Source organism: Dryas octopetala, chromosome 3 (genome assembly GCF_963921425.1).
Source record: "Dryas octopetala chromosome 3, drDryOcto1.1, whole genome shotgun sequence".
Lineage (NCBI taxonomy): Eukaryota > Viridiplantae > Streptophyta > Magnoliopsida > Rosales > Rosaceae > Dryas > Dryas octopetala.
Genome location: NC_141368.1, coordinates 7523934 through 7548197, shown reverse-complemented (window position 1 = coordinate 7548197; position 24264 = coordinate 7523934). Strand labels below are relative to the sequence as shown.

Here is a 24264-nt window from a genome sequence, read left to right as displayed (position 1 = left end):
TGGAGGTCAAAGTTTGACCACTGAGAGTCAACTCCGAGATGGATGTTGACCAGCCACATGTCGAGCCGTGATTGGCTGTTCGGATCTATGTGGATTTTCCCACAAACAGGAGTCCCCCAGCTTCCGAGCCGAGCGGACAGTGGTGGATTGGAAGCTGAAGTGCGATGACCTCTCCAAAGATAATATGCTTGCTTGATCCGAGCCGAACCCGACATATCTACGTTTCCGAAGATCCGAGCAGGTGGTGACTTGTGATTGGCCAAAATATCTCAGGGACAGGTGAAGGGACGTTTGATTTCTGCATGGGGGAACGTAAGGGTCACCTCATTATGGGTATTTTTGAATGCTTGACAGGTGTCAAGATCTGGCATGTGAAGCGCCAGAAATGAAGGGTTGAGATCAGTTTGCATGGGGGTATAAAAGTGACTGTTTCTCTCTCTTCCTTCACACTTTCAGTTTTTTCCAGAAACTCGCTCTCTCTTACCGTAAGATTTTCTCTCTCACCGTCGTTCGAGTGGTGGTCCGATCCCAACATCGACCAGATACGGCGATAGGCGAGGTGGTTCCGAGGGTGTTTGGGGCGGAGAGGTTTGGCCGGACAAAACCAGTAAGTGATTCTGTCCACTTTTGAGTTTTTGCCTTTTCGGGTTTTTGAGTGTGTGTTCTTGGTGTTCTTGAGAAAAACCACTTTTTGATTCAAAAAGCAAGAGAGAGAAAGGTGAGAAGGTGTTTGTAATGTCTGAGACTGACTCGAGTGGCCGGCTCGGCTCGGGAGAAGCCTTTGAAGGAGATAGTGAGGCTGAGATGAGCCGAAGCCCATCTGCGGGTGAGGCCGAGCCGAGCCGAAGCCCACCTGCGGGTGAGGCGAGTTGGGACGGTTTGTCCGAAGAATTGGACGAGGCCGGCTCGGCACTGAATCGCAATCCAGGTGGAGAGCGCCGAGCCCGAGGGGACCAAGAAAACCCTGAGATATTGAGTTCCGATCGGGAACAAGGGACGGCCGAAGGAGGCGACGAAGAGCCTCTTGACGTCGAGCCGATCGCCACCATCCCGAGCAGACTCACCTCAGGCTCGGATGAAAGAGACAGGGGTCACGAGGCGTCGACCTCGGCTCAGGGGGTGACGGGGAGTCCGATCGACCCGGACTTCTACGAGGAATTAGCGTGGAAGGCCGATCAGATCCCCAATGAGATGACAGAGTATCATCTCAGGGACTTGAGGGGTAGGTACTCGGTTCCCGAGTCCGTACAGATGAGATTGCCGAGCGGGGGAGAGATACCGAGCCGACCTCCACGAGGATGGGTGACAATGTACCCCGAGATGTTTGAGAATGGGGTCCGGCTTCCCCTGCATCCCTTCCTGCAGGACTGGCTCGCGACGATCGGCGCGGCGCCGCACCAACTGAACCCAAATGTATACAGGATCATCCTGTCCATGCATATCTTGTGGCACAAAGTGCACAAGTGTGTGCCACACAAGGATGTCCTGTTCTGCTCCTACGCGCTGAGGTCGAAGAACACTGAGCTCGGCTTCTACAACCTGCAGGCCTACTCGGGGCCGTTGTTCTCGGACAACCCCTCCTCTCAGAAGACTTGGAAGAGGAGATACTTCTTTGTCTCCGGGGATTGGGAATTTGCCGATCCGAGCGATGCTACCCCGGCTCGGGTCCCCAGAGCCTTTAGGATCCCAGGTGGGCATTGGAAGTTTGGGGCCGATCCGAGGGCAATCAGTATATATTTTGTAATGACTGTATATATGTATTTTGTGGCTAACTCCTTTCTGTTTCATCCTTGCAGTCAGCTGGGGCAAATATAAACTCCGAGGCGAGCTGAAGGATCAGATCGCCGTGATCAGAGATTCACCGGCCGAATACCTGTCCACCAAGTTCCTGCTCGGACCGACTCAGATCAGGTTGAGTGGGATCTCCTGGTTTGTACCCAGGTGGAATCCGAGAGCGGAGAGAGGTATGAGTTCGGCAGATCTTGAGGCTCGGCTCAGGAGGAAGGCGGCGAAGAGTCTCCAGAGGAGAGCTGGAGGTCGGGTTCCCGCCAAGCCGACCCCGGTACCGGCGCCTGCCGCCGCCGCAGCCCGACCCGGGCCTTCCGTGACGAGACCGGCTCGGCAGGGAGAGAAAAGGAAGGGCCCGGCGACCGAGGTTCGACATGAGAAGAGAGCCCGGGCCGAACCCGGTAGTGGGAATGCCGAAGCCTCTGGCTCGGCGCCCCTGAAGACGGTGGAGGTCGACCCCTGCATCGAGCCATTCGTCTCGGGCCTTAAGCGCGTGATGACGGCGAAGGCGCGGGAGGGGCTGTGGACCGGTCAGGACGAGCCGAGCTTCAGCCACCAAGCTCTGACCACATCCCGCCAGGCTATGTTGGTAAGTCTTTTTTGCTTCGGATTTCGTCTATCCGCTCGGTTCGGATTAGTGATAAATGTGTTTCTTTTGCAGCTCGCCATGAGGCAGTTCGAAGCTGCCCATGCCGCCGTCGAGGCCGAGGCGACACTGGGGAGATTTCGGGAGCGGACCCAGGAGCTCAAGGAGAAGCTGGCCGAGGCCGAGCGGGTGGTGAAGGCCGAGGGAGACCGGTCGGCGGGTCTGCGGTCTAAGCTGGCCGAGAAAGAGGTGGAGGTAGCTCGGCTCGGCAAGGAGCTTGTGTCCTCGGAGCAGAAACTGGTTGACCTGGGGCTGTACGTCGACGATCTCCAGCGAGACGTCGAGGCTGCCGAACGGAGGACCGCCGAGCTCCGACGTCAAGCTGGAGCGCCGAGCGCCAAGGCACTTGCTGATGCCCACTTCGAGGGGTACAAGGAGTTGCTGGACGAGATCAAGTCGAAGAGGCCGGACTGGGATGTCTCGTTCCTCGGCGAGTCCGACGGTGAGGAGGATACCCAGGGAAGTCAGCAGGATGAGCTTCCTCTCCCCGACCGCCAAGTCCCCGCTGAAGGCGAGCCAATTCCGGAAGATCCTCCATTGCCTGCGTACGAGCCGACCCCGATCCCCCCGGCCCCCGAATCCGATCCCAACGCTGAGATGCAGATCGGCGGGGTTGAGGTGGTGCAGCTCGGCGAGGAGACGCCCGAGGAGTCAACTGAGCCGATCCAAGAGGGCCCTGCCGAGCGATCTGCATGATGGCTTATTTTGTTTAATTGTCATGTTATGTTTTTATTTTTCTCCCCGAGCCGATGTGTGGCTCGGGTTTAATTTGATTTTTGAACAATATGTTGTTTGGATTTATCTTGTTTGATTTTTATCAGTATTTTCTTTATGAGCAAAGTTATTATCAGTTCAGCTCGGGAATTAAGCTAATGACATAACTAACAACACATGAATAAGAAAAATGACAAAAGTGAAAAACATAATAAAACCCAGGCATTTTGAGATCGGCTCGGCATGCCTATCGCAATGAAAATGAGTGGTAATGATAAATTAGAACTTGTCTTCGGATCAGCTTGATAAGCATAACCAAGATAAGTAAAAATTTAAAAAACCCTAGTGATCCCAGATGGGCTCGGCATGCCCATTGAGATATTTAGGAATTTTATTTTTTGAGAAAAATATTCAAACTTACTTTCAGATCGGCTCGGCATGCACGATGAAAGTTTTGGTTGGAGTGTATATTTTTCTTTTAGAAATATCCTGTTGAACGTTAGGACTGTAGGAAGTCACTTCGGCTCGGACAGGGATTTTTATAGACCTGATGAGTCTGTAATATGCCGAGCATCGGGCCGGAAATGGCGCGCCAGCTCGACACATGAGTTTATAGACCTGATGAGTCTGTAATATGCCGAGCATCGGGCCGGAAATGGCGCGCCAGCTCGACACATGAGTTTATAGACCTGATGAGTCTGTAATATGCCGAGCATCGGGCCGGAAATGGCACGCCAGCTCGACACATGAGTTTATAGACCTGATGAGTCTGTAATATGCCGAGCATCGGGCCGGAAATGGCGCGCCAGCTCGACACATGAGTTTATAGACCTGATGAGTCTGTAATGTACCGAGCGTCGGGCCGAAAGTGGCACTTCGGCTCGGCACATGGGTTTACTATTTTTTCGAAGGAAACACTTAGATCTTTCCTCTTTGTTGAAAGTGTATAGGAGTGGAGTCCCCAGTGTTTGTTTCGAAAAAATAAGAAGAAATGAGTCAAAATGTGTTCATCTCTTCATTGATTGGAATGGGTGTTAGGTCGGACAGTCCCCGATCCTAACTACATTTTACTGGTAATAAGTCTTCAAGTGTTCAGCGTTCCAGCTATGCTTGAGAGGCTTCCCAGCCAGAGTGGCCAAGTTGTAAGTGCCAGGCTTGACTATGCCTGTGATTCTGTATGGTCCGGTCCAGTTCGGATCGAATGAGCTCTCCTTGACAGCGAGGGGATTCTTCTTCATGACGAGGCTACCCAATCCGAAGCTCCTGGGTCTGACCCTTTGATTGTAGTATTTGGCTACCTTCTGTTGGTAAGCGGCTCGGCAGAGATTAGCGTCGGTTCGCCTCTCCTCGATTATGTCCAGGCCGAGCCGAAGACCGGTGTCATTGGTCTCGGGATTGTACGTGCCGGTCCGGAATGAAGGAGTCCCCATTTCGACCGGGACGACAGCGTCAGTTCCGAACGCCAAGGCATAGGGTGTTTCCTTCGTCGAGTTGCGATAGGAAGTTCGGTAAGACCAAAGCACCTCTGGCAAGAGTTCAGGCCAATTCCCCTTAGCATTATCCAGTTTAGTCTTGAGGGTCTTCTTGATGATCTTGTTGATGGCCTCGACCTGTCCGTTCGACTGCGGATGGTAAGGCGCGGTGAAGCGCAAGTTGATGTTCAGACGTGAACAAAAACTCCTGAACTTCTTGCAGTCGAACTGTTTGCCATTGTCCGCAATGATGGTGTGCGGCATGCCGAACCGGCATATGATGTTCTTCCAGATGAAGGTCTCCATCCGTTCGGCTGTGGTTGTGGCTAGGGGCTCAGCCTCGGCCCACTTGGTGAAGTAGTCGACTGCTACTACCGCCATGGTGACCTGCCCTTTCGCCTTCGGCATAGGGCCGATTAGATCGAGTCCCCACTGCGCGAACGGCCAGGGACTGGATATGGAGGTCAGCAACTGGGGAGGTTGATGAGGGACTGCGGCGAACTGCTGGCATTTGATACAAGCGCGGGACAGATGATCTGCGTCCTTGTTCAGCGTTGGCCAGAAGTAACCCTGTCTGATCGTCTTGTAGGCTAGGGCTCTTCCTCCAGAGTGGTTGCCGCATATCCCCTCGTGGATTTCTCTCAGCACATCCTGGCCTTCTTGGGGAGTGACACACCGCAAGTAAGGCAGGGAGAAACTCCTCTTGTAGAGCTGACCATCGATCATGCTAAACCGAGCCGACCTCGTTTTGATGAGACGTGCCTTGTCCCTCTCCGGGGGGAGGATCCCGGAGACCAAGTAGGTGATGATCGGCGTCATCCAGTTCGGCTCGGCCTCGGTCTGCATGACAGTGACTTCGTTTTCGGCGGTGCTAGGTCTGTCCAGGATTTCAACTGGAACGTGCCTGGCGGACCCAGTATCCGTGGCCGAAGCCAGGCGTGCCAAGGCGTCGGCCCTGCAGTTTTCTGCCCTCGGGATTTGGGATATTCTGTATTTGTGGAAGTTCCCAAGTAGCAGACGAGTCTTCTCGAGGTAAGCAGTCATGCTAGGTTCTCGAGTCTCATACTCTCCCAATATCTGATTGACGATTAGTTGGGAGTCGCTGAAGATGTTCAGTTTGGTCGCGCCGAGCTCCTTTGCCAATCTGAGCCCGGCGATGAGTGCCTCATACTCTGCTTCATTGTTGGATGCTTGAAATTTGAAGCGAAGAGCATACTCCATCACAACTTGTTCTGGGGAGATCAGAATAAGCCCGGCTCCGCTTCCCATGGCGTTGGAAGATCCGTCCACATAGAGGGTCCAGGTGAGGAGATCAACCTGGCCGCGTTCGTTGATTGTGTTCGAATCGGACGCCGTTGGCATAGCGTCGGTGCGCGGTGGGTCCTCCGTAGAGGTGGTCGACTCACAGATGAAGTCCGACATAGCCTGACCCTTGATGGCCGTCCTGGGACGGTAGATGATGTCAAACTCGCCAAGCTCGACTGACCACTTGATGAGCCGACCCGAAGTCTCGGGTTTTGCCAGGATTTGTCTGAGCGGCTGATCCGTTAAGACAACGATTGAATGAGCCTGGAAGTAGGGCCTCAACTTCCGAGCCGAGCTGACCAGGGCGAGAGCCATCTTCTCGAACCTTGGATATCTGGTCTCGGCATCGGCGAGGGCTCGGCTCGTATAGAAGACGGGGTGTTGTACACCACCGACCTCTCTCACTAGAACTGAGCTGAGAGCCGAGTCAGAGACAGAGAGGTAGAGAGAAAGTTCTTCACCTTCCTCTGGTTTGGATAAGATGGGAGGTTCCCCCATGTGCCTTTTCAGATCTTGAAAGGCCTGCTCGTATTGGGGGGTCCATTCTATGTTCTTCCCTGCTCCCCTTAAGGCTTTGAAGAAAGGGAGGCACCGGTCGGTGGATTTCGAGATGAACCGGTTCAGGGCGGCAACTCTTCCAGTCAGACTCTGGATTTCCTTGCGTGTCCTTGGGGACTTCATGTCGATCAAAGCCTGGATCTTCTCTGGATTGGCCTCGATCCCCCGTTGGCTGACCAGGTAGCCAAGGAACTTTCCTGACCGAACCCCAAAGACACATTTGGCCGGGTTCAGCCGCATCTGATACTCCTTCAGGACCCCGAACATGTCTGAGAGGTCCCTGACGTGATCGTCCGCCTTGATGCTTTTGACCAGCATGTCATCCACGTAAACCTCTACGGATTTGCCGATGGAAGATCTGAACATGTGGTTAACCAGCCTTTGGTAGGTGGCTCCGGCGTTTTTGAGTCCGAAGGGCATGACCTTGTAGCAGTACATGCCGCAGTCCGTTATGAAAGATGTGCCCTCCTGGTCGGACTTGTGCATGAGGATCTGGTTATACCCAGAATAAGCGTCCATGAAGCTGAGGAGCTGATGCCCTGCTGTCGCATCGACGAGCTGATCTATTCTGGGCAAGGGAAAGCTATCCTTGGGACAAGCCCTGTTCAGATCGGTGAAGTCCACGCACATCCTCCACTTCCCGTTGTTCTTTTTCACCATGACCACGTTGGCAAGCCAGTCGGGATAATTGACCTCCCGGATGAACCCGTTGTTTTGCAACTTGGTTACCTCCTCAGCCATGGCGGCGTATCGGACCGGATCGTATGACCTCCTCTTCTGACGGACCGGTTTGCATCCCGGGTCGGTGTTCAGCCTGTGGGTGATCACGTCAGACGATATGCCTGGCATGTCATCGTAAGACCAGGCGAACACTTCCGCATTGGCACGGAGGAAGTCGACTATGGCAGAACGTTGCTCGGGGCTGATCTGAGTCCCCACCCGGACGAGCCGATCCGGTGTCTCGACCGAGATCGGCACTTCCTCCCAAGCCTCGGCGGGAAGGGGCCGAGAATCTGGGTTCGGCTCGGAAGTGAAGTCGAATGTTTCCGCCCTCGGCCATCTGCCCGAATCAGCGATGGAGTCAAGTTCCTGTGAGTTCGGCAGTTGACCCTTCTGCTTGATCGAAGCGGCGTAGCAAGACCGAGCCGAGCACTGGTCTCCCTGAATGACGATGCAGTCGTCGCCCACCGGACATTTGATGAGGAGGTTGGCGTAATGGACGATGCAGTCAAGGTCGACCAGAGCCGGTCTGCCCAGAATGATGTTGTAGGCTGACGGCCGCTTGACGACGATGAAGTACGTCATGCAGGTCTTCTTGATCGGTCCCTTCCCGAGCGAAAGGGGAAGGTAAATGTGTCCGAGGGGCTGAACCACTTCTCCCCCAAATCCGACCAAAGCAGGTGTATCGGTCTCCAGCTTATCCTCGCCGATTCCCATCTGCGCGAACGCAGAGTGGTAGAGGATGTTGACTGAGCTCCCTCCATCGACGAAGGAGCGTGCAATGGTAGTTCCGGCCACCTCAGCCACTATGACGACCGGATCATAGTGGGGGAAGATGATCTCATTTGCTTCGTTAGGCTCGAAGGTGACCGGTGCCCAGTCTTTCCGTTGTCTTTTGGAAGTGCTGGGCTGACCCGCTTGGATCGACAGGGACTCGTGAGCTTGAGCCGCCTGTCTGACATACTCCTTCTGGGATCGGTTAGAGCTTCCCACGAAGGTTGGTCCCCCGCTGATTGATCCGATGGCAGCATCCTGGACCTCAATGGTGTTGGTGGGCTTCTTCGGCGCGGCCTTGGGTACCCTAGGCCCACCGGCCAGGAATTGATTGATCTTACCCGCCCGGGCAAGAGTCTCAATCCCGTCGCGGAGAGCGTAGCAATCACCCGTGACGTGGCCGTGATTGGAGTGGTATTTGCAGAAGACGCCCTCCCTGATTTTGTCTGGGGGTGGTCCCTTGATCTCCCTGGCAGCTGGGAGTTGATCCTTGATCTTGGAAAATATCGCCTCCAGACCGGCATTGAGGGGAGTGTACTCCGTGTACTGGACAAACTTGGGCCCCTTGCCCAGAAGTTGGCGCGGCTCCTCGGTCCTGGTCTTCTTGGATTGGACCTGGGGTTTGGGACTTGCAACCTCTCCCTCCTTCCTCTTGGCCGAGGTCGGCCTGGGATTCAGGGCCTCCACTTGAGCATTCTACTCCTCAGCCCGCGCCCACTTAGTGGCTTCGGCAGAGAGCTCATCGTAAGTGGAGGGAGGATTCCTCATTAGGTGGGAGCGGAGTCCCCCGGCGTGCAGACCTTGCATGAGGGCGTTCTTAGCTGACCTATCGTCGCAATCGTCGCACTTCGTATATTCGATGTTGAAGCGGATCAGATAGGCCTTGAGGCTCTCCCCTTCCTGCTGCTTAATGAGCGACATATCGTTCAAGTTGTAGAGTCGTTCGGATACAACCCGATATCTCGCCAGGAAGGCCCTCCGGAGGTCGGAGAAGGAGTCGATGGAGTTCGGTTGGAGAGTTCGGAACCATCCCCGAGCCGAGCCCTTCAAGGTCGAAGGGAAGATTCTGCACTTCGTGGCTTCAGATGCTTGGCGGGCCTCCATGGCGTATCTGAAGCTGTCAAGATGGTCGTAGGGATCCTTGGCCCCATCGTACTGATCCATCTTGGGGGGCTTGGTGTCGCGGGAGACCTCAGCATCCATGATTCTGCTGGTGTACGGGAGGGGAGTTCCTCCCCGTGGTCGGCTCTACCAGTGTACCCCCTGGAAACCTCGACGTGGCCGAGCCGATCGTGGACGCTCCGGATTTGGTCCTGGACCAAAGTCCAGACAAGATTTTCCACGTCGGGCGGGGTCAGCTCGGCCGCATTTTCCCCTGAGCATTCGGCCTGGTTACCAAGTCTCTCACTCACCGGCTGGCGAGTGATCCTCTCGCTCACCGGTCGTCGATCCGACATGATCATAGTCGATCCCAGTCGGTCGCTCACCGATCGTCTCCCTGAGTGAGCTCCTGACGGGGAAGGATCCTGGCCGGTGATAGGGCCGAGCCTATCCCCAATCGGGACCCTGGTTTCGGCCGAATCGGCTGGACTGTTGGCCCCCAACCTGGATTGGGCCGGGGGTCGCCGGTTTGTATTCAGGTCGGCACGGTCTCCGCTCGAATTCCTGGGGACCCGCTTCCCGAAAGCCGCCTGTTTTTGCTGAAGAAGACGGTGGGCGTTTAGGCATTCGGCTTGTTCGGCCGGGGGCATGTCTTCGAAGCCCGGGAAGACGTAATCAGAATCCTGTCGATCGGCCTGGTCGTTCGGCTCGGCAGGAATGCTTTGCCGAGAAGGAGACGGTGAAAGGACCTCCTGCTTGGTTCGGGTCCGGCGCGATCGGAAACCCGATCCCCCACTGTTCTCGAGCTGAGCACGATGGCGCGCAAGTTCCCCGGCCAGCTCGGCCTGTTTTGCGAGCAGCTCATTATTCTGCTTCAGGAGTGCATTCTCAGCGGCTAGATGTCGCTGGCTCTCCTTAAGGAGTTTATGAGCAGCTCGGATTTTCGAGGGACCTTTGGACTTTGATGTCCTGGGGAGTTGTGCTCCCCTTGTCTTTTCAGGTGTTTCAGGCTGATGTTGTTCATCATTCTGAGACGCCCCTGAAGAAGAACTGGTGTCCCGAAAGATGGTAGTCATGATGACTTGCGTGAAGGAAGAGCTTAGCACTTGCGGTGATGAACACAACGGCTGAAGTCAGTTTCCCACAGACGGCGCCAATCTGTTGATGCAAATTCTCGTAAGGTAGATGCAACAACTCAGAATAGCTGATCTGGCTTATCAGGTGCTTTGCTGGATGATGAAGTGGATGTTGGTTGAGATCTTCCTGCAAAAGAAACAAGACCAAATGAGATGGACCGGTGTGGTACCAGCCAAACACACTCCGATGATGAAATCAGTGATGGTGTTTGATGGTGGGTGAGGAAGAACAGAGGATGAACTTGGGAGAATAGGAAGAACAAGGCAAATGTTCTGGGTTATTCTCAGCAAGTTGGGTAAGCTCTTTGGTGAATGGAAATTTTGTGTAAGTGTTTGTGGGTAGATGCATAGATTGCTAGATCCTTCATTTTGTGCATATGTGGTGCCTTATATAGGCAAAGGAAGACTTAATGAATAAGTTACCTGTATGTGAATGAATGGTTGCCAGAGATCCACGCACCTGGTCAGACCTAGTTGCATGTTCAGCTGCTTACTCCCTCAGCATTCAATGTTGCATTGAATGCTCCATTAAATGCAAGGTTGGAAGGTTCAGGCAAACTGCCCCAGTAGTCATGAATGCAGACTGGATATTCTATCTGTCATAAGAATGGCGTCAGGTGCATTTAAGTGTGGCGGTTCGTCCCAGCGTGATCTTCCCGGGAATGGCGGCGGAGAGCCGAGCCGAGCCGATACAAGCACATGTTCTTATGCGTTGACATGAAGTCTATGTGTGGTCGGATCGGACATGGGATTCCAGACCGAGCTGATCCAGTAAACTGGGGTCTTTCCGAGCTCTAACTGGCCGACGCCAGAACTCGAAAAGAGACCATCCCCTGCGCCGAGCCGAGCCGAACCGGGATGACCGTGGAAAGATGGTCACTCGATCCCTTGAAAGATCATCGGTTCGGCTCGGACCGAACATGGTGGGCCCGGCGTGGAAACTTGGTCTGAGCTGGCAGAGGAAATGCTGACCAGTGATGATGTGGAGGTCAAAGTTTGACCACTGAGAGTCAACTCCGAGATGGATGTTGACCAGCCACATGTCGAGCCGTGATTGGCTGTTCGGATCTATGTGGATTTTCCCACAAACACTATTAAAAACAACACATGGCAATACGTACCAAAAATGCATAGTTCATGAACCAAATTTATATTTAACTCAAGAAAAAATTATGTGCAATACTGTGTGATTAAGCAAATGGCTAGCTGCCACAAGGTCAAGGACCCAATTAAATAGCACGATAAATGTTCGAAGAAATCGATGATTAAACAACCAGTCTCGCAGGGCATCTGAAGATTTATGATTTAAAATCTGGACCTCATTAATTTATTGATTTATTACCATCCTATGTATTAGCAAAGGCTATCAGGCACACTTTGGTTGAAAGGTGCAGCAGGGTATTTAATTATATGGTGTTCAACCGCAAAATTCAATAAATAAAATTAGGCTTAATTACAAAATGTACCTACCAATAACCTTAATAGTATCGACTTTCATAAAAGTTAGTAGTGAGTTGAGTGATTAAGGAAAATGGTCCAACAATCCCTGGCAAGGACCCAGGATCGCATGAAAAAACTTCTGTATTTATGCTACAACTTGATCAAAACATAATGTTTTCATTAAAATCAGTAAGTGCAAAAACATAAGGAACTTGTACTTAAGATAAACTAGTACGGTTGCTATAAGCCTATAATTATTTGTTCAAATTTGGGTGGTGCAGATTTTCTGTTGTTCTTTTTCTCTACTTAGCTTACTTCGGCATCCAACTATAAACTTATTATTTTAGGCCCAATCTTCCACGAGCACGATACAAATAAACGGATTGAGCCAGACCAGAGTTCTTGACCCATCAAATAAGAAATGGTAGAAACAAGGCATGAGCCAAATATGGAACGAGCACGAAATGGCCCAAACTAGGCTCGCAATTTTATTGTCTACTTGAAGAACTCCATAACCCAAAAATTGCTGACAGAACATTCAAATCTGATCCCACTAAATCCAGCACCAGTCGCCAAGGCCATGAACTCTTGTTGGCTCCGCTCCTTCCCTCCTGGGGTTTGAGTCATCATAATCAAATCAAGTCGAGAGGTGATCTTCGCAGCAGCGCTAGTTTCCGGCATTATCGGAACAAGTGCCTCCAAAACGATTACTTTGCCATTGTCAGGAATAGCATTGTAGCAATTTTTCAACAACTTTATGCAGTCCTCATCAAACCAATCATGAAGTATGTTCTACAAAATAATCCAAAAAAATTAATTAAATGGCACCATTTAGATAATTATAAAATATATATTATATGATATCCAAGTCTAGTATATGGTTCAATACGGCTAACCAAACAAAGCCCTAAATGGAAAACTTTCACATGCCATTTTTTGTATGTTCACTTCAAAGTTTCAAACCAAGAAGAAAACAAAAAACTAAAGGGCATGCATCACTTGAGAAATTCAAAACTCACCTTCATAAAAATGGCATCTCCACTTGGAACATTTGCAAACATGTCTCCTCCAACATACTCAATACCTTAACAATAAATTAACTTCCATTAATTTCAAAAATTTAAATTGAAGGGTATGTAGTTTTATTGGCAATATAAAACACGCGTGAACATAAGTCATACCAGGATAAGAAGGAGCATGTTTTATGACATGAGGCAAGTCGAAATTGATACCCTTAATATGAGGATATCTAGAAGTGATCAGATTAAGAGTCACTCCCAAACCACCACCAACATCCACCAGTTGTGTGATGTGCTCAAAACCCTTGTAGAGATCAAGAATCTTCTTGATAACCATAGTGGTGTAGTTGTACATTGCTGTGTTGAAAACTTGATTGAACTTGGGGTTCAACCCTGAATACTCAAAGACGTTCGTGCCATGGACCCTGTTAAATGGAATTCCTCCTTCAACCACTGCATCTTTCAGTTGTAACCTATGAATATATTAATGTGTACATGAGATTAATTAAATATATATATGTGCTGTACTATTTAATATGTACAAAATAGAGAAAAATATCACTAGACCGATATAGCTGTAGTTGGTTTGAAGACTGACCAGCTGTTTACGAAGACCTTGTCTTGAAACAATGTCATTACAGGGACTAAAGAAACACCATCTTGACTAGTCACAAAGTGCTTGGACACAGGGTTAAGGCTGTAGAGCCTTTGGAAATTAGACCCCTGATCATCAGCAGCCACTGAGCAACTGAGCACAGAGTGGGTGGTGAGGAGCCTGAGGATGCGATCCAGCATCATGGGTGCCTCAGGGTTCTTGGTCCCTATCTGGGCCGCAATCTCTGATGATGAGAGCCCACCAGTGCCTGGGCCAACTTGGGCCATGATGTCAAAAACTCCAAGCTCAATAGCTGATTGCATGGACATAGACAGAGTTGAAGAAAGCACCAGCTGCACAGCCTCACAGAAGCTCTCTTCTTCTAATTGCTTCTTTCTTGAATGGCTTTCTGTTTCAACAGGAGAGGACGCCATTGATGAGAGAGAGAGAGAGAGAGAGAGAGAGAGAGAGAGAGAGAGAGAGAGAGAGTTGTCGATCTGGCTAGCTATATGTGTAAGTTAATTTACATGCTTAAACTTCGTGGATGAATTGGTTTATTTATAGGGAATACATGCGTTACAATCATTGTTGTTAGCCGGCGTGTCCACTATATCACATAGAATACTATCAACTTAATTACAATCATTTTTGTTAGGCGCGCGTGTCCACTATTATCACATGAAATTAATTGGGGTTTTCAATTAGTTCACTTCCTTGTTTTTTGGGTCTTTTGACACTGCCAAGAAAAATGTTCTCATGCTAAACAACCACTACTTATTTGTAGTATATTTGATTTTTTTAAAAATAAATGTCACATGACAGCTTAATAAAAAATAAAAAAGATGTACTATATATCATGAAGATGGACAGAAGTGTAAAAATTACATAAGTTTTTCTTCTTTTTTAAAAGAAAGTTATAGAAATAGATATATTATTATGACAATTTTAAAAAATTAAATGTGTAGGATTTATTATTACATATGTGACATTCTATAATTAAAAGGCAAAGGTATATGTGAAAAATAAATAATAAAAACATATACAAACATTCAAAAAATTAAAAAGGAGTGCGAAAGGAAAAAAGAGTAGTGTGAAAATCACCTCCCTATATATATTTATATTATACAATAGATCCGTTTATGAAGGGATCGAGATACTTTTGACTTGAAGCCAAACAGATCGCGCGCATTGGTGAGGCTACCAGCAATGCATGTGAATCAATTATCTATCCAATTAAACTCATTAACTTTTAAATTATTATTTAGTAATTATTTTTGTAATAATTCAACAAAATTCATTAAAATGTGTTTAACCATTTGATTATCATTACGATTATTTTAGTGTTTATCGAAAATACTATTTTTATCTATTTATTAGATCATAGTTAAATGACTAAAAAATTTCCAATTTAATTGATATTTTATGAAAATAATTTTTAATTAAGGAACTAACAAAAATCATTTGAATCATTGAATTTTTATTGTATTAAAAAAAATCCCTCTTTATTAATTTTTCCATTTTTAGAATACTATCAATTATGTGCAATAGTGTGCGATTAAACAAAGCGGCCGGCTAGTTGGCAGAACTGCAGAAGTACCAAATAATAGCATGATAAACGTATGGAGAGATCGGTGATTAAACAACCAGTGCCAAAGTCTGGCGGGACACTTTGGTTGAATGCTGCATAGTAGTTAAATGGTAAAGTATAAAATTAACTAATAAAACATGCATGAGATACAAAACGTGTTTTTTTGGGTAATAAAATATAAGAAGGGATGAGGTACGGTACTATGTGTCATACAAACACATAATGGTAGAAAAGTCTATAATATTCTTATAATGGTCTCACTGTTACAATCTATATTCTATATTCTATAATATTATTGTAGAATAAAATCTATATTTTATACTCTTACATACATCAATCGCAAGACTCTATAGGTCATTGAGGTGTTGCAAGATGCAGGTCTTGTTCCTTAGGCCACAAACAAATGTATAGAGCAGAATTCGGTAGCTGATGTAGTTGCTGGCCTCAGTTTCAACTTCAGTCTAACCCTTCATATCTTCAGTCTAACCCTTCATATCTTCAGTTAGTGATGTCTTACTTAAGGGTCGTTTGGATATTTTTAAGTACATGTCCATTCTAGTGTAGTTTTTTGTTGTTTTTGAGGTTGAAGCCCGCCATGTTGCTTAAAAAAAAATGAAGGCCTTTGTTTTCATTTCTTGTAAATCTGGATCTTGCAATACAACCCACCATCAGCATTCATTCATTAGCACAACTTCTTAGCTAGCATTCTTAATTCAAATTTTTATGGTTGTACTGATTGATATTCCTTCACATACAAACCACACAAAATTACTATGAAGGCTACAGTATTTGGGAAAAAACAGAAAAAAAAAAAAAAAAGAAAGAAAGAAGAACCGATTTCAAATGCAATCCGATTTAGTGAGGACTAGATCCAATTGAAGCGGCCCAAAGTATTTTATATGGACATTCAGTCTAAGATTCTTACAGCAACTATGGCCGGAAGCCCACCCAAAGTTCCTCCAAAAAGCCCAAAATTAATTTTAATTTTGACAGTAATTCAATGTTTACCAACTACAAATTAAGAATTTACATACATTGCATTGTGTAATCTCTATTTTTAATCATAATTAATAAAATGAAATAATTAATTTGTGTCAATATATTTTCCCTTAATCTTTTATTTTTAGTATCATATTTTCTTAAATATTAGTTAATAATTGAGAAAAAAAATACTCAAGTACATTTTGTCATAAGGGATTAATGTCATTTTGCTCCCCAGACTATTACACATGTATCAGTTTGCTCAGACTTCTAATTTGGAAAATTAAGGACCCTGACTTTTTCAATTTCGCCAATTAAGATTATTCCGTCAATTTATACATCTTTCATCTAAAATGTCGAGATGATCAAGCAAAATTTAGCAAGAAATAAAAGAGGAAAAATGATGCATGAGAAAAAAATGATAAGATCTAATTGGAAGAGACCATTTTGCGCTCAAATATTTGGATAAAAAATGTGTAAATTGACAAAAAAACCTCAATTGCCAAAATAGAAAAAGTCAGAGTTTTTAATTTTCCAAATTAGAAGTCTGGGGAGCAAACTGATACAAGTGTAATAGTCTGGGGAGTAAAATGGTATTAATCCCTTGTCATAATGTATGTGCATGTATATATATATATATATATATTAGATTAATTTAATTAGATAGATTCGTTTTCATGTGGTTTTTTTTTCTTATAAACTAATTTAATTAGGATAATCATGATGTCTTGAATTCTTGATTATTAATTAAGAATAGATATATATAGTTCATTGAACAAGAGTTCACTGTACATTCTCAACAGTACACTGATTTATTAATATTGTTACTAGCTATTAATTAGAAGCTGTGAAATGGTGCCACAATTATTTGATGAGCTTAAGAGTTGATCTTGAACATGTCCAAACATGTTCGAGTTGTAAGGCCCCGGTCCCAGAATGTCTGGTAGAATTCGGCATACGTAAAGCTCCTGTAGAGGGCAGGATGATCGTGACCGTCAATCAGCTGCGGCGCTGGTTCCATCACAGCATCATAGGATGGGCAATAGAACGTTGGGATGGAGATCCTCTCCTTGTCGCTGTTCACCACTGCTCGATGGAGTACACTCTTGTACCGATCGTTACTCATAACCTAAACAGAATACACAACAGACATCAACGAAAAGTTTCGAACTCAAAACCTGAAGAAACTAAAGTTTTAAAATTTTAATCAATATTATGTTAGACAGCTATGGAAACCCTAGAAAAAATTGGACAAACAAATTAACAATGTATAAAGCTAACTCTCAGCACATGCATATGATGAAATTAAAGTCGTGATCAAACAAAACTTGTCAAAACACCACAGCATGCAAATATGTTTTTTGTTGATTTTTCAGGCAAAGATTTTGGAATTGCCCACTTTCAAATGTGGAGAACGGGGAATTAAGGTAGTACTACTTCTTCATAGTTGACTGTAGGCTGCAGCCATTCGATCAATGACGGTCCAATCAAATTGTTGAACAAAATATATATACAAGGGAGGGACACGTGGTCATTGATCAAGAAGCTTCTACCCGATTTTCATGCATTGATGAATACCTAATCAAATATGTAAGAAGCTGATGACATTCGTGAGCTCATAGACACAATAGTAAACGAATGCACTTCAACGCAATTTGTAACAAAACATATATGGAATTGCCGGTCTCGGACTATGTGTATGTTTTTACTGCTTAGATCTTTGTCACCTAGCTAGTGTCCTAGTCACTTATAAAAAAAAGCCATGCATGCATGTTAACTCTTGACTCTGCATGATCAGGACTGACCACACTTGTCAAACATGCGAAGTAAACGTTTTGAAAAAATTCATTTCCTGTTTCTCTTATCACGTGCTCCATTATTACAAGAATGAAGACACTGATCAATCAGGCAAAGTAATGGCCGGTGGTAAAAAAAATATGACATGTGTGTATATATTGTATCTCTCTCTCATCAGTATAATTACAAAAACTGATTACATATCAATCATACAAAGTAATGGTGCCAAAAAATTTACCTATAAGATGTACATGTATATACATTTATTGTATCTTTCTTGGCGCACCCTAACAAATGACGTAATAAAGTGTAACCTTCACGTACTGTCGGATTAATTGAACCAGGAAAGTTTTTATGTGCGAAAGGAAAATTAATTAATTTTATTATTATCTGTTTTAAATTTATGGGTATATTTATTAATTATACATATAGATATATATATATATATGATGCTGACCTGTATTTGGTCTCCAATATTGACAATGAAGGTATGTGGGATGGGTTTGACAGCAACCCATTTGCCATTTTTGAGGACCTGCAAGCCTGGCACGTCGTCTTGGAGGAGGATGGTGACGACATTGGGGTCAGAATGCCCAGGTAAGCCGTAGGTCAGCTCTGGTTCAGGACAAAGCGGGTAATAATTGATAGCCATGTGCTGCCCATGCTGCCCCAGTGCCCTGTTCATGTAATCCCTCTCCAGGCCTAAGCTTTCTGATATGGCTTCAAGCAACCTCATTGCTAAGCCCCTAGCATTCTTGCAATACTCTGCCACTTCTTCCCTGTAAAAATTTCAAATCTAGCTATATAAACATATAGTTGTATGGCTCGATAAACATATAGCTGTTGGTCTGTTGGTTGACAAAAACATAATATACTAATTTAAATTATATATTCAAATATAATTAACAGACTGACAATATAATATTGTCTGCATTTTTGTGAATATTTCTGTACCTAAAAGATGGAGGGTTGGAGGGCCATTCATGCATGTAATCGTCAAGAGGGTGGCAATGGAGTCTTAAGTAATCTCTCCAGCTGGAGACCTTCTCAGTTTTGACATTGAAACTGGTGGATAGTCTTGTGCTCTTAAATGGGTCGTCCGAGTAATTCTTCAACCTCTCACTCTCTGGCAGATGGAAAAATTCCTTTGATACCCTCAACATGCTATCGATCACTGCTTCTTCAATTCCATGGTTTTCAACCTCCAAAACAAAAAACCGAGAAAGAAAGTTCATTTTTAAACCTTTATTTTACTGAATTAATTACCATGTTTAGAGACTAATTAATATGTGGAACATGATGAATATGAAAATTAATGCGTACCTGAAAAAAACCATAATCTTGGCAGGCAAGGCGAATCTGTTTGATTATGTCAGACCGGCGAGAACCGTCGAGACCTTGGAGATTGATGAGAGGAATGGACTGAACGGAGGATTGTTCGACCTGAGCAAGATTTGGACGATCATGCTCAGGTTGGACATAGTTAGACGGAACACGACTCGCACCAGACACGAAGTCAGATAATAATGGCTTTGCGGTACCCATAGCCATTGATAACACAACGTCCAACCTGCAGTTACTCTGCTTCTGCTTGATTTTCCAAATATTTCTATGTGCCTCTCTTGAGGGGAAAGCTTTTCAATTTATAATGTGGCGAGTCGTCGTGGGTACTATAAATACTAAAACATCATAAATGAATAGTTAATTTATGACATTTATGTATATCTGTTTTAATTAGTTTACTTTTCTTTGAGCCTATTCTTTTATTTCTTACTATTCTTCTATTAATTAATCATTTGGTCTTCGGTCTCATGTGTGACTTGGCCAGCCTACTTCTAGATCTAGTTATAATACAATGAGTATTCTAAATAAATAAAAAGTTACCATGTCAACTTTTTTTTTTTTTCAATTTTTATTATATTTAGGGTCACTTTTGAGGGGAAACGAAGTAGACCGTTGCCTTAAGTTCTTAAATTTTATAAATTTTTTATATAATTTAAGAGGTCTAAGTAATGTAAAAAATTCTTTAAAGCTCCTAGTGAATATACATGAAGGCCAAGAACTACATTTAAATTGTTTGCATCGAACCTCCAAAATCTCAAGACTCAAGACTGACGCTGATTATATCTATTAAAGACATAAGTTATAGCAGCCTTAATTACGAAGGTAGATATTTTAGTATTACCTGAGCAGAGTCTTTAACTTCAAGGAGATGATATCACCTGAGCTTCGTCATAACTCATAACTTAGCATCATCGCAATGCCTCATCAATATCTCTGATTCTCTATTGTGCACATCCAATTGTGCAGTTGGTCACGTAGCTGAGATCAGTCATGGGCTTCATTTGGGCCTTCACATTTTTGACTCTCTTCTATTATTTCAATTTAGAATGATGATAATTCCGTTTGGTTAGGCAGTACGTGGCATAAGCCCAACTTAAGTTCTAGCTACACTATTGGAGGCCTGTCATTTTTTATATGTCCATTCAGAATTTATCAAAGACCCAAAGAAATCGGCCCATTCAAATGACATAACAATTCGAGACTTTGATTCATACCGGCCTGAACTAGGGGTGGGCACGGTACAGTATGGTACGGTATGAGCCCTATACCGATACCATACCGAAATTTTTATTCGGTATGGTATCGGTACGGTATGGACATTTTTAAAACTCGTACCATACCATACTAATGTTCTATGAATTCGGTATGATTCGGTATGGTTTCGGTATATACCAACATTTTAAACTTTTTTTTTTTTGTCAAAAAAAAATATTTAACAACAAAAAAGAAATATTTTTTTCCAACCAAAAGATAAAACAAAACTCAACCTGACAGTCCTCAAAGCCAAAATAGTTAAGCCTTATGGCTTATTACAAAATACAAAGAGTCAAAAAATAATAGTATTACTTAAGCCTTATGGCTTATTACAAGCAGTCAACACAAATACACAATGATAGTTAGTACTTAAGCCTTATGGCTTATTACAAACAACCAAGACAAATACACAATAATAATTGTTACAAGCAATAAACACTACTTTAATTATGAGCAATAGTACTTGCAAGTCTATTAGGCCTCGTTTGTTTCACAGGACTGTCTTGGCATGGACTAGCTATCGGGACTGGCATGGACTAGCTTGGCATGGACTAAGCTAGCTAAGAACTGCCTTTATGTTTGGTGTAGTGCAGGACTAACAACCTGGATAATGAAAATAGTCATGTCCTATGTTTGGTGCAGTGCAGGACTAACAAGTTGGAAAATTAATTTTTGAAACAAAATCATAAATCCCCATATTTAATTTTTAAAATAATTAAACATATTAATTATAAAAAAATTTCAATTTAGTTTGAAGACCTAAATAATTAAATTATAAAATCTCTTAAAATAGTTTCAATGCAATAAATTGGGGTGACCACTTTTAAAATGCTATAACTTTCTTATTTACTGTTGAATTTTTTGAACAATTCCAATATTGTTTTTATGACATTGTAAAAAATGCATGAAATTAAACAAATTTGGGATCCAACCAATTCTCTCTACACTGATTTAGTGATTCCCAAAGAAGCCCAACCCTCGGGTGCAAGTCTGATTTTTGTTTTAACAATTTAATAATGATAAAAAGGGAAAAATAAAAAAGAGAGAAGAACAAAACCCACCAAAAAAAATTGGAAATAAAAATCAAGAAATTAAAGAAAATAAAAACATGAAAAAAAAAAAAAAAAGAAAGGAAACGAACCCAGAAAAATCTCAAGTCATCCATTCTATATATCAATCCCCAAAGAACCCAATAGATCAAGACAATCTGGTGACAGAGAAATTAAAGAAAAAAAAAAGGAAAAAACACAGAAAAACACAGAGAAATTAAACACAAAAAAAAAAGAGCTCCGCCTCCTCCACCTCCGCCATAGGGGGCTGAGTTTGTATTTTATGCTTCAAAGAAAAGGAAAGGATGAAGAGGTGGTTTGATTGCTGCAGATTTTGTGAGAGTGTGAGTCTGTGAGAGTGGGTTGAAGGGAAAGTTAGTGAAGATGCCGTTTTATAGGGGCTGGTGATTATATGATGGTGAAAAAAACAAATGGAAACGAGTGAAGGAAAGCACCCCAGAAGTTGCAAAAAGTCGCTGCACCAGAGGAGGCGGAGGTCGATGAGAGGGAGGGACTCAAGGTGGAGGTGGTGGTTGTTTTGGTGGTCGACGACGGTGGCAAGCGCCATGGCATTGAGCAGAGAGAAAGAGTGTGTGTGTGTGACTGGCGTTGTTGCTGCACTGCGTTGACTGGCGTTGTTGCTGCAGGTAGAAGAAATGGGTTGGATTGCTGTAGAAGATGAAAGTTTTGTCTTAGGTAGACCCAGCTAAGGAGGTTCTTAGCTAAACCTCCACATTTTCACGGGTTTCACTAAGCCCAACTAAGAAGCTCATTTAAGTTGGAGAGGATTCACTAAGCCCCGTGTTTTTTAATCTTAAGCTCACCAAACATGAGCTTAAAGTCTTAACTAAGCCAGTCCCTGTTAAGAAGGTGAAACAAACAAGGCCTTATAATCTATAGACTTGCCCAAATAGCCACTAATATGGCAACACTTAATTAAAAAAATATTAAATAATTAAATTAAAAATATATCGGTACAGTACGGTATTTCACAGTATTGAAAGTTTCATACCTATACCATACCGATTTAGACTCGATACGGTACGGTATCGGTACAGTATATAATCGGTATTATTTTTCGGTATAACATTGACACGGTACGGTATGGTACGGGTTCGATTTCGATATTTCGGTAGTAAATGCCCACCCCTAGCCTGAACATTACACTTTATTGTTATCTGGATGTGGGGCAACCGGGTAAGAGAAATATTAAGGGACAACGTAATGTATGTGGCTATCTCAAAATAGCTCTTGAATGATATATGCTAAGGATGTCAACCTAATATGAGAGAAGCTTTTCCTCATTTATACGTAAACTACTTTTTTTCTTTTTGGAGAATGAATATACTACTTCAAGATTTTTTTATTTTTTTTTTCAATATACATGTTTGAGAACCAATGCTTTCTTTCTACTAAGAGTCATTCCCTCCTCGCTCAGTCCAATGCTTTCTTTCTACCGCTATTGACATCATTTAAAAAAAAACATTATACACAATAGTAAAAACTCAATTAGCAAGCAGAGCATAGACATCGTTTGGAGGACGCGACTTGAGACATGACTCACACATGAAATTATAATACCAAATAATTAAGAATTTATGTCCTTATTCAAAGGTGGTCCACCATGGGACTAGCCTGTCCTGATCTTTTCTATCATGTCTATAAGACACAGTCCTATTTTCTGTAGTAATGTTTTGCATTCCAAACGATAACTTTTGAGTGAAACATATACATGATCCATAGAAGTGTGTAACTATCAAGTATCATAATCCAAAATTCCAAAAATCATATACCATGTTTACCAAACCGAATTGGACCAATATCCCATATTGCTTAGTGCATACCATCGTTAACTAACTTCTTTTTATTTTCTTTTTTTTTTTGTCATTGCATGGGAACATGACACATGAGTCATGAAGAAGAACTGCTACCGACATCATTTTTACCAAACGGATCGAATTGGACCAACATCCCATATTGCATACCATCATTAACTGATAACTTCTTTTTGTTTTCTTTTCTTGTCATTGCATGAGAACATGACACACGAGTCATGAAGAGTGACAGACCAATTAGTTGGAATTAATAAGTTGGAATATAAGGTAGTGATGCTTCTAGCATTATTGTTTATATTTATAGAATTTAATTCATTATTTTAAATAAATAAAGTTTTTACCAACTAATTAACTATTAATTTAGTAGAATTTATAGAAAATTAAGATTAAATACCAAATATCAATAGTTTTTTAATAAAACAGTAAGACATTAATTTTTTTTAGTTTAGGTACTAACCTAGAGTAAAACATTTTGGATTAGGTCACAAATCAGTTTGTCATACAGTTGTGACTGTCGAACAGTTACAGTTGTAATTGTCGAACAGTCACAGTTGTGACTATTTAAAATTTATAAAAAATCAAAATTTTTAGGGTTTCATACTTTTGATTTATGTTTGGGGGATGAAATCCTATAACTCAAAGACTAAATATTAAAATTTAAGCCTTGCAAATATTGAAAAAACAATAAATCAATAAAAAAGTTATGACTGTTAGACAGTCACAGTTCGATATAACTATATTTTTTAAAGTTGGTACCTAAACTGAAATTTAGTACCTAAACTGAAATGACATAAATGTTTTAGTAGTTGAAATGAAAAAACATTATAATTTGGTACCTAAAGTCAATGAACTTTAGAATTTAGTGGTAATTTGTGATGTGAAGGACGTATAGATGGAGAGTAATGACTATGCAAGTGACGTCCAGTATTTCTGTCTCAGCCACTAAACTCTTGACACTTAAAAAAGGCTTGGAGTTTGCTCTTGATGTTGGTTTTTTTACCATGATTGTCGAGATGGATTCTTTAGAGTTGATTTCTCTTGTTAATAACATGAGAATGGTACGGACATCTGATTTGATAAAATGACTTTTAACACTTGACCGGTTCAACGCCCTTGGTCCGTTGGGCCGTACCATATGACCTTAGACC

At 43.8% G+C, this 24264-nt stretch overlaps 2 protein-coding genes across 4 annotated transcripts; both read right to left on the bottom strand.

Moving 5' to 3' along the window:
- Positions 1–12149: 12149 nt before the first annotated feature.
- Positions 12150–15350, bottom strand: LOC147290345 (anthranilate N-methyltransferase-like). Of its 2 annotated transcripts, XM_086236190.1 has the most exons (5): positions 15323–15350; positions 13272–13650; positions 12836–13146; positions 12674–12738; positions 12150–12446 (listed from the first exon to the last, which is right to left on the bottom strand). In XM_086236190.1, the coding sequence occupies exons 1-5, from the start codon at positions 15327–15329 to the stop codon at positions 12150–12152; spliced, it is 1059 nt and encodes a 352-aa protein (XP_086092316.1). In that variant the 5' UTR covers positions 15330–15350. The 2 variants fall into 2 exon arrangements, with proteins under 2 accessions (XP_086092316.1, XP_086092315.1); XM_086236189.1 differs by lacking the exon at positions 15323–15350 and having other exon boundaries at positions 13272–13702.
- A 1364-nt stretch (positions 15351–16714) lies between these two features.
- LOC147290344 (protein DMR6-LIKE OXYGENASE 2-like) lies at positions 16715–19185 on the bottom strand. Of its 2 annotated transcripts, none has more exons than XM_086237977.1 (4): positions 18958–19185; positions 18589–18836; positions 18092–18413; positions 16715–16966 (listed from the first exon to the last, which is right to left on the bottom strand). In XM_086237977.1, the coding sequence occupies exons 1-4, from the start codon at positions 19183–19185 to the stop codon at positions 16715–16717; spliced, it is 1050 nt and encodes a 349-aa protein (XP_086094103.1). The 2 variants fall into 2 exon arrangements, with proteins under 2 accessions (XP_086094103.1, XP_086094104.1); XM_086237978.1 differs by having other exon boundaries at positions 16715–16942; positions 18958–19179.
- Between the last annotated feature and the right edge of the window lie 5079 nt (positions 19186–24264).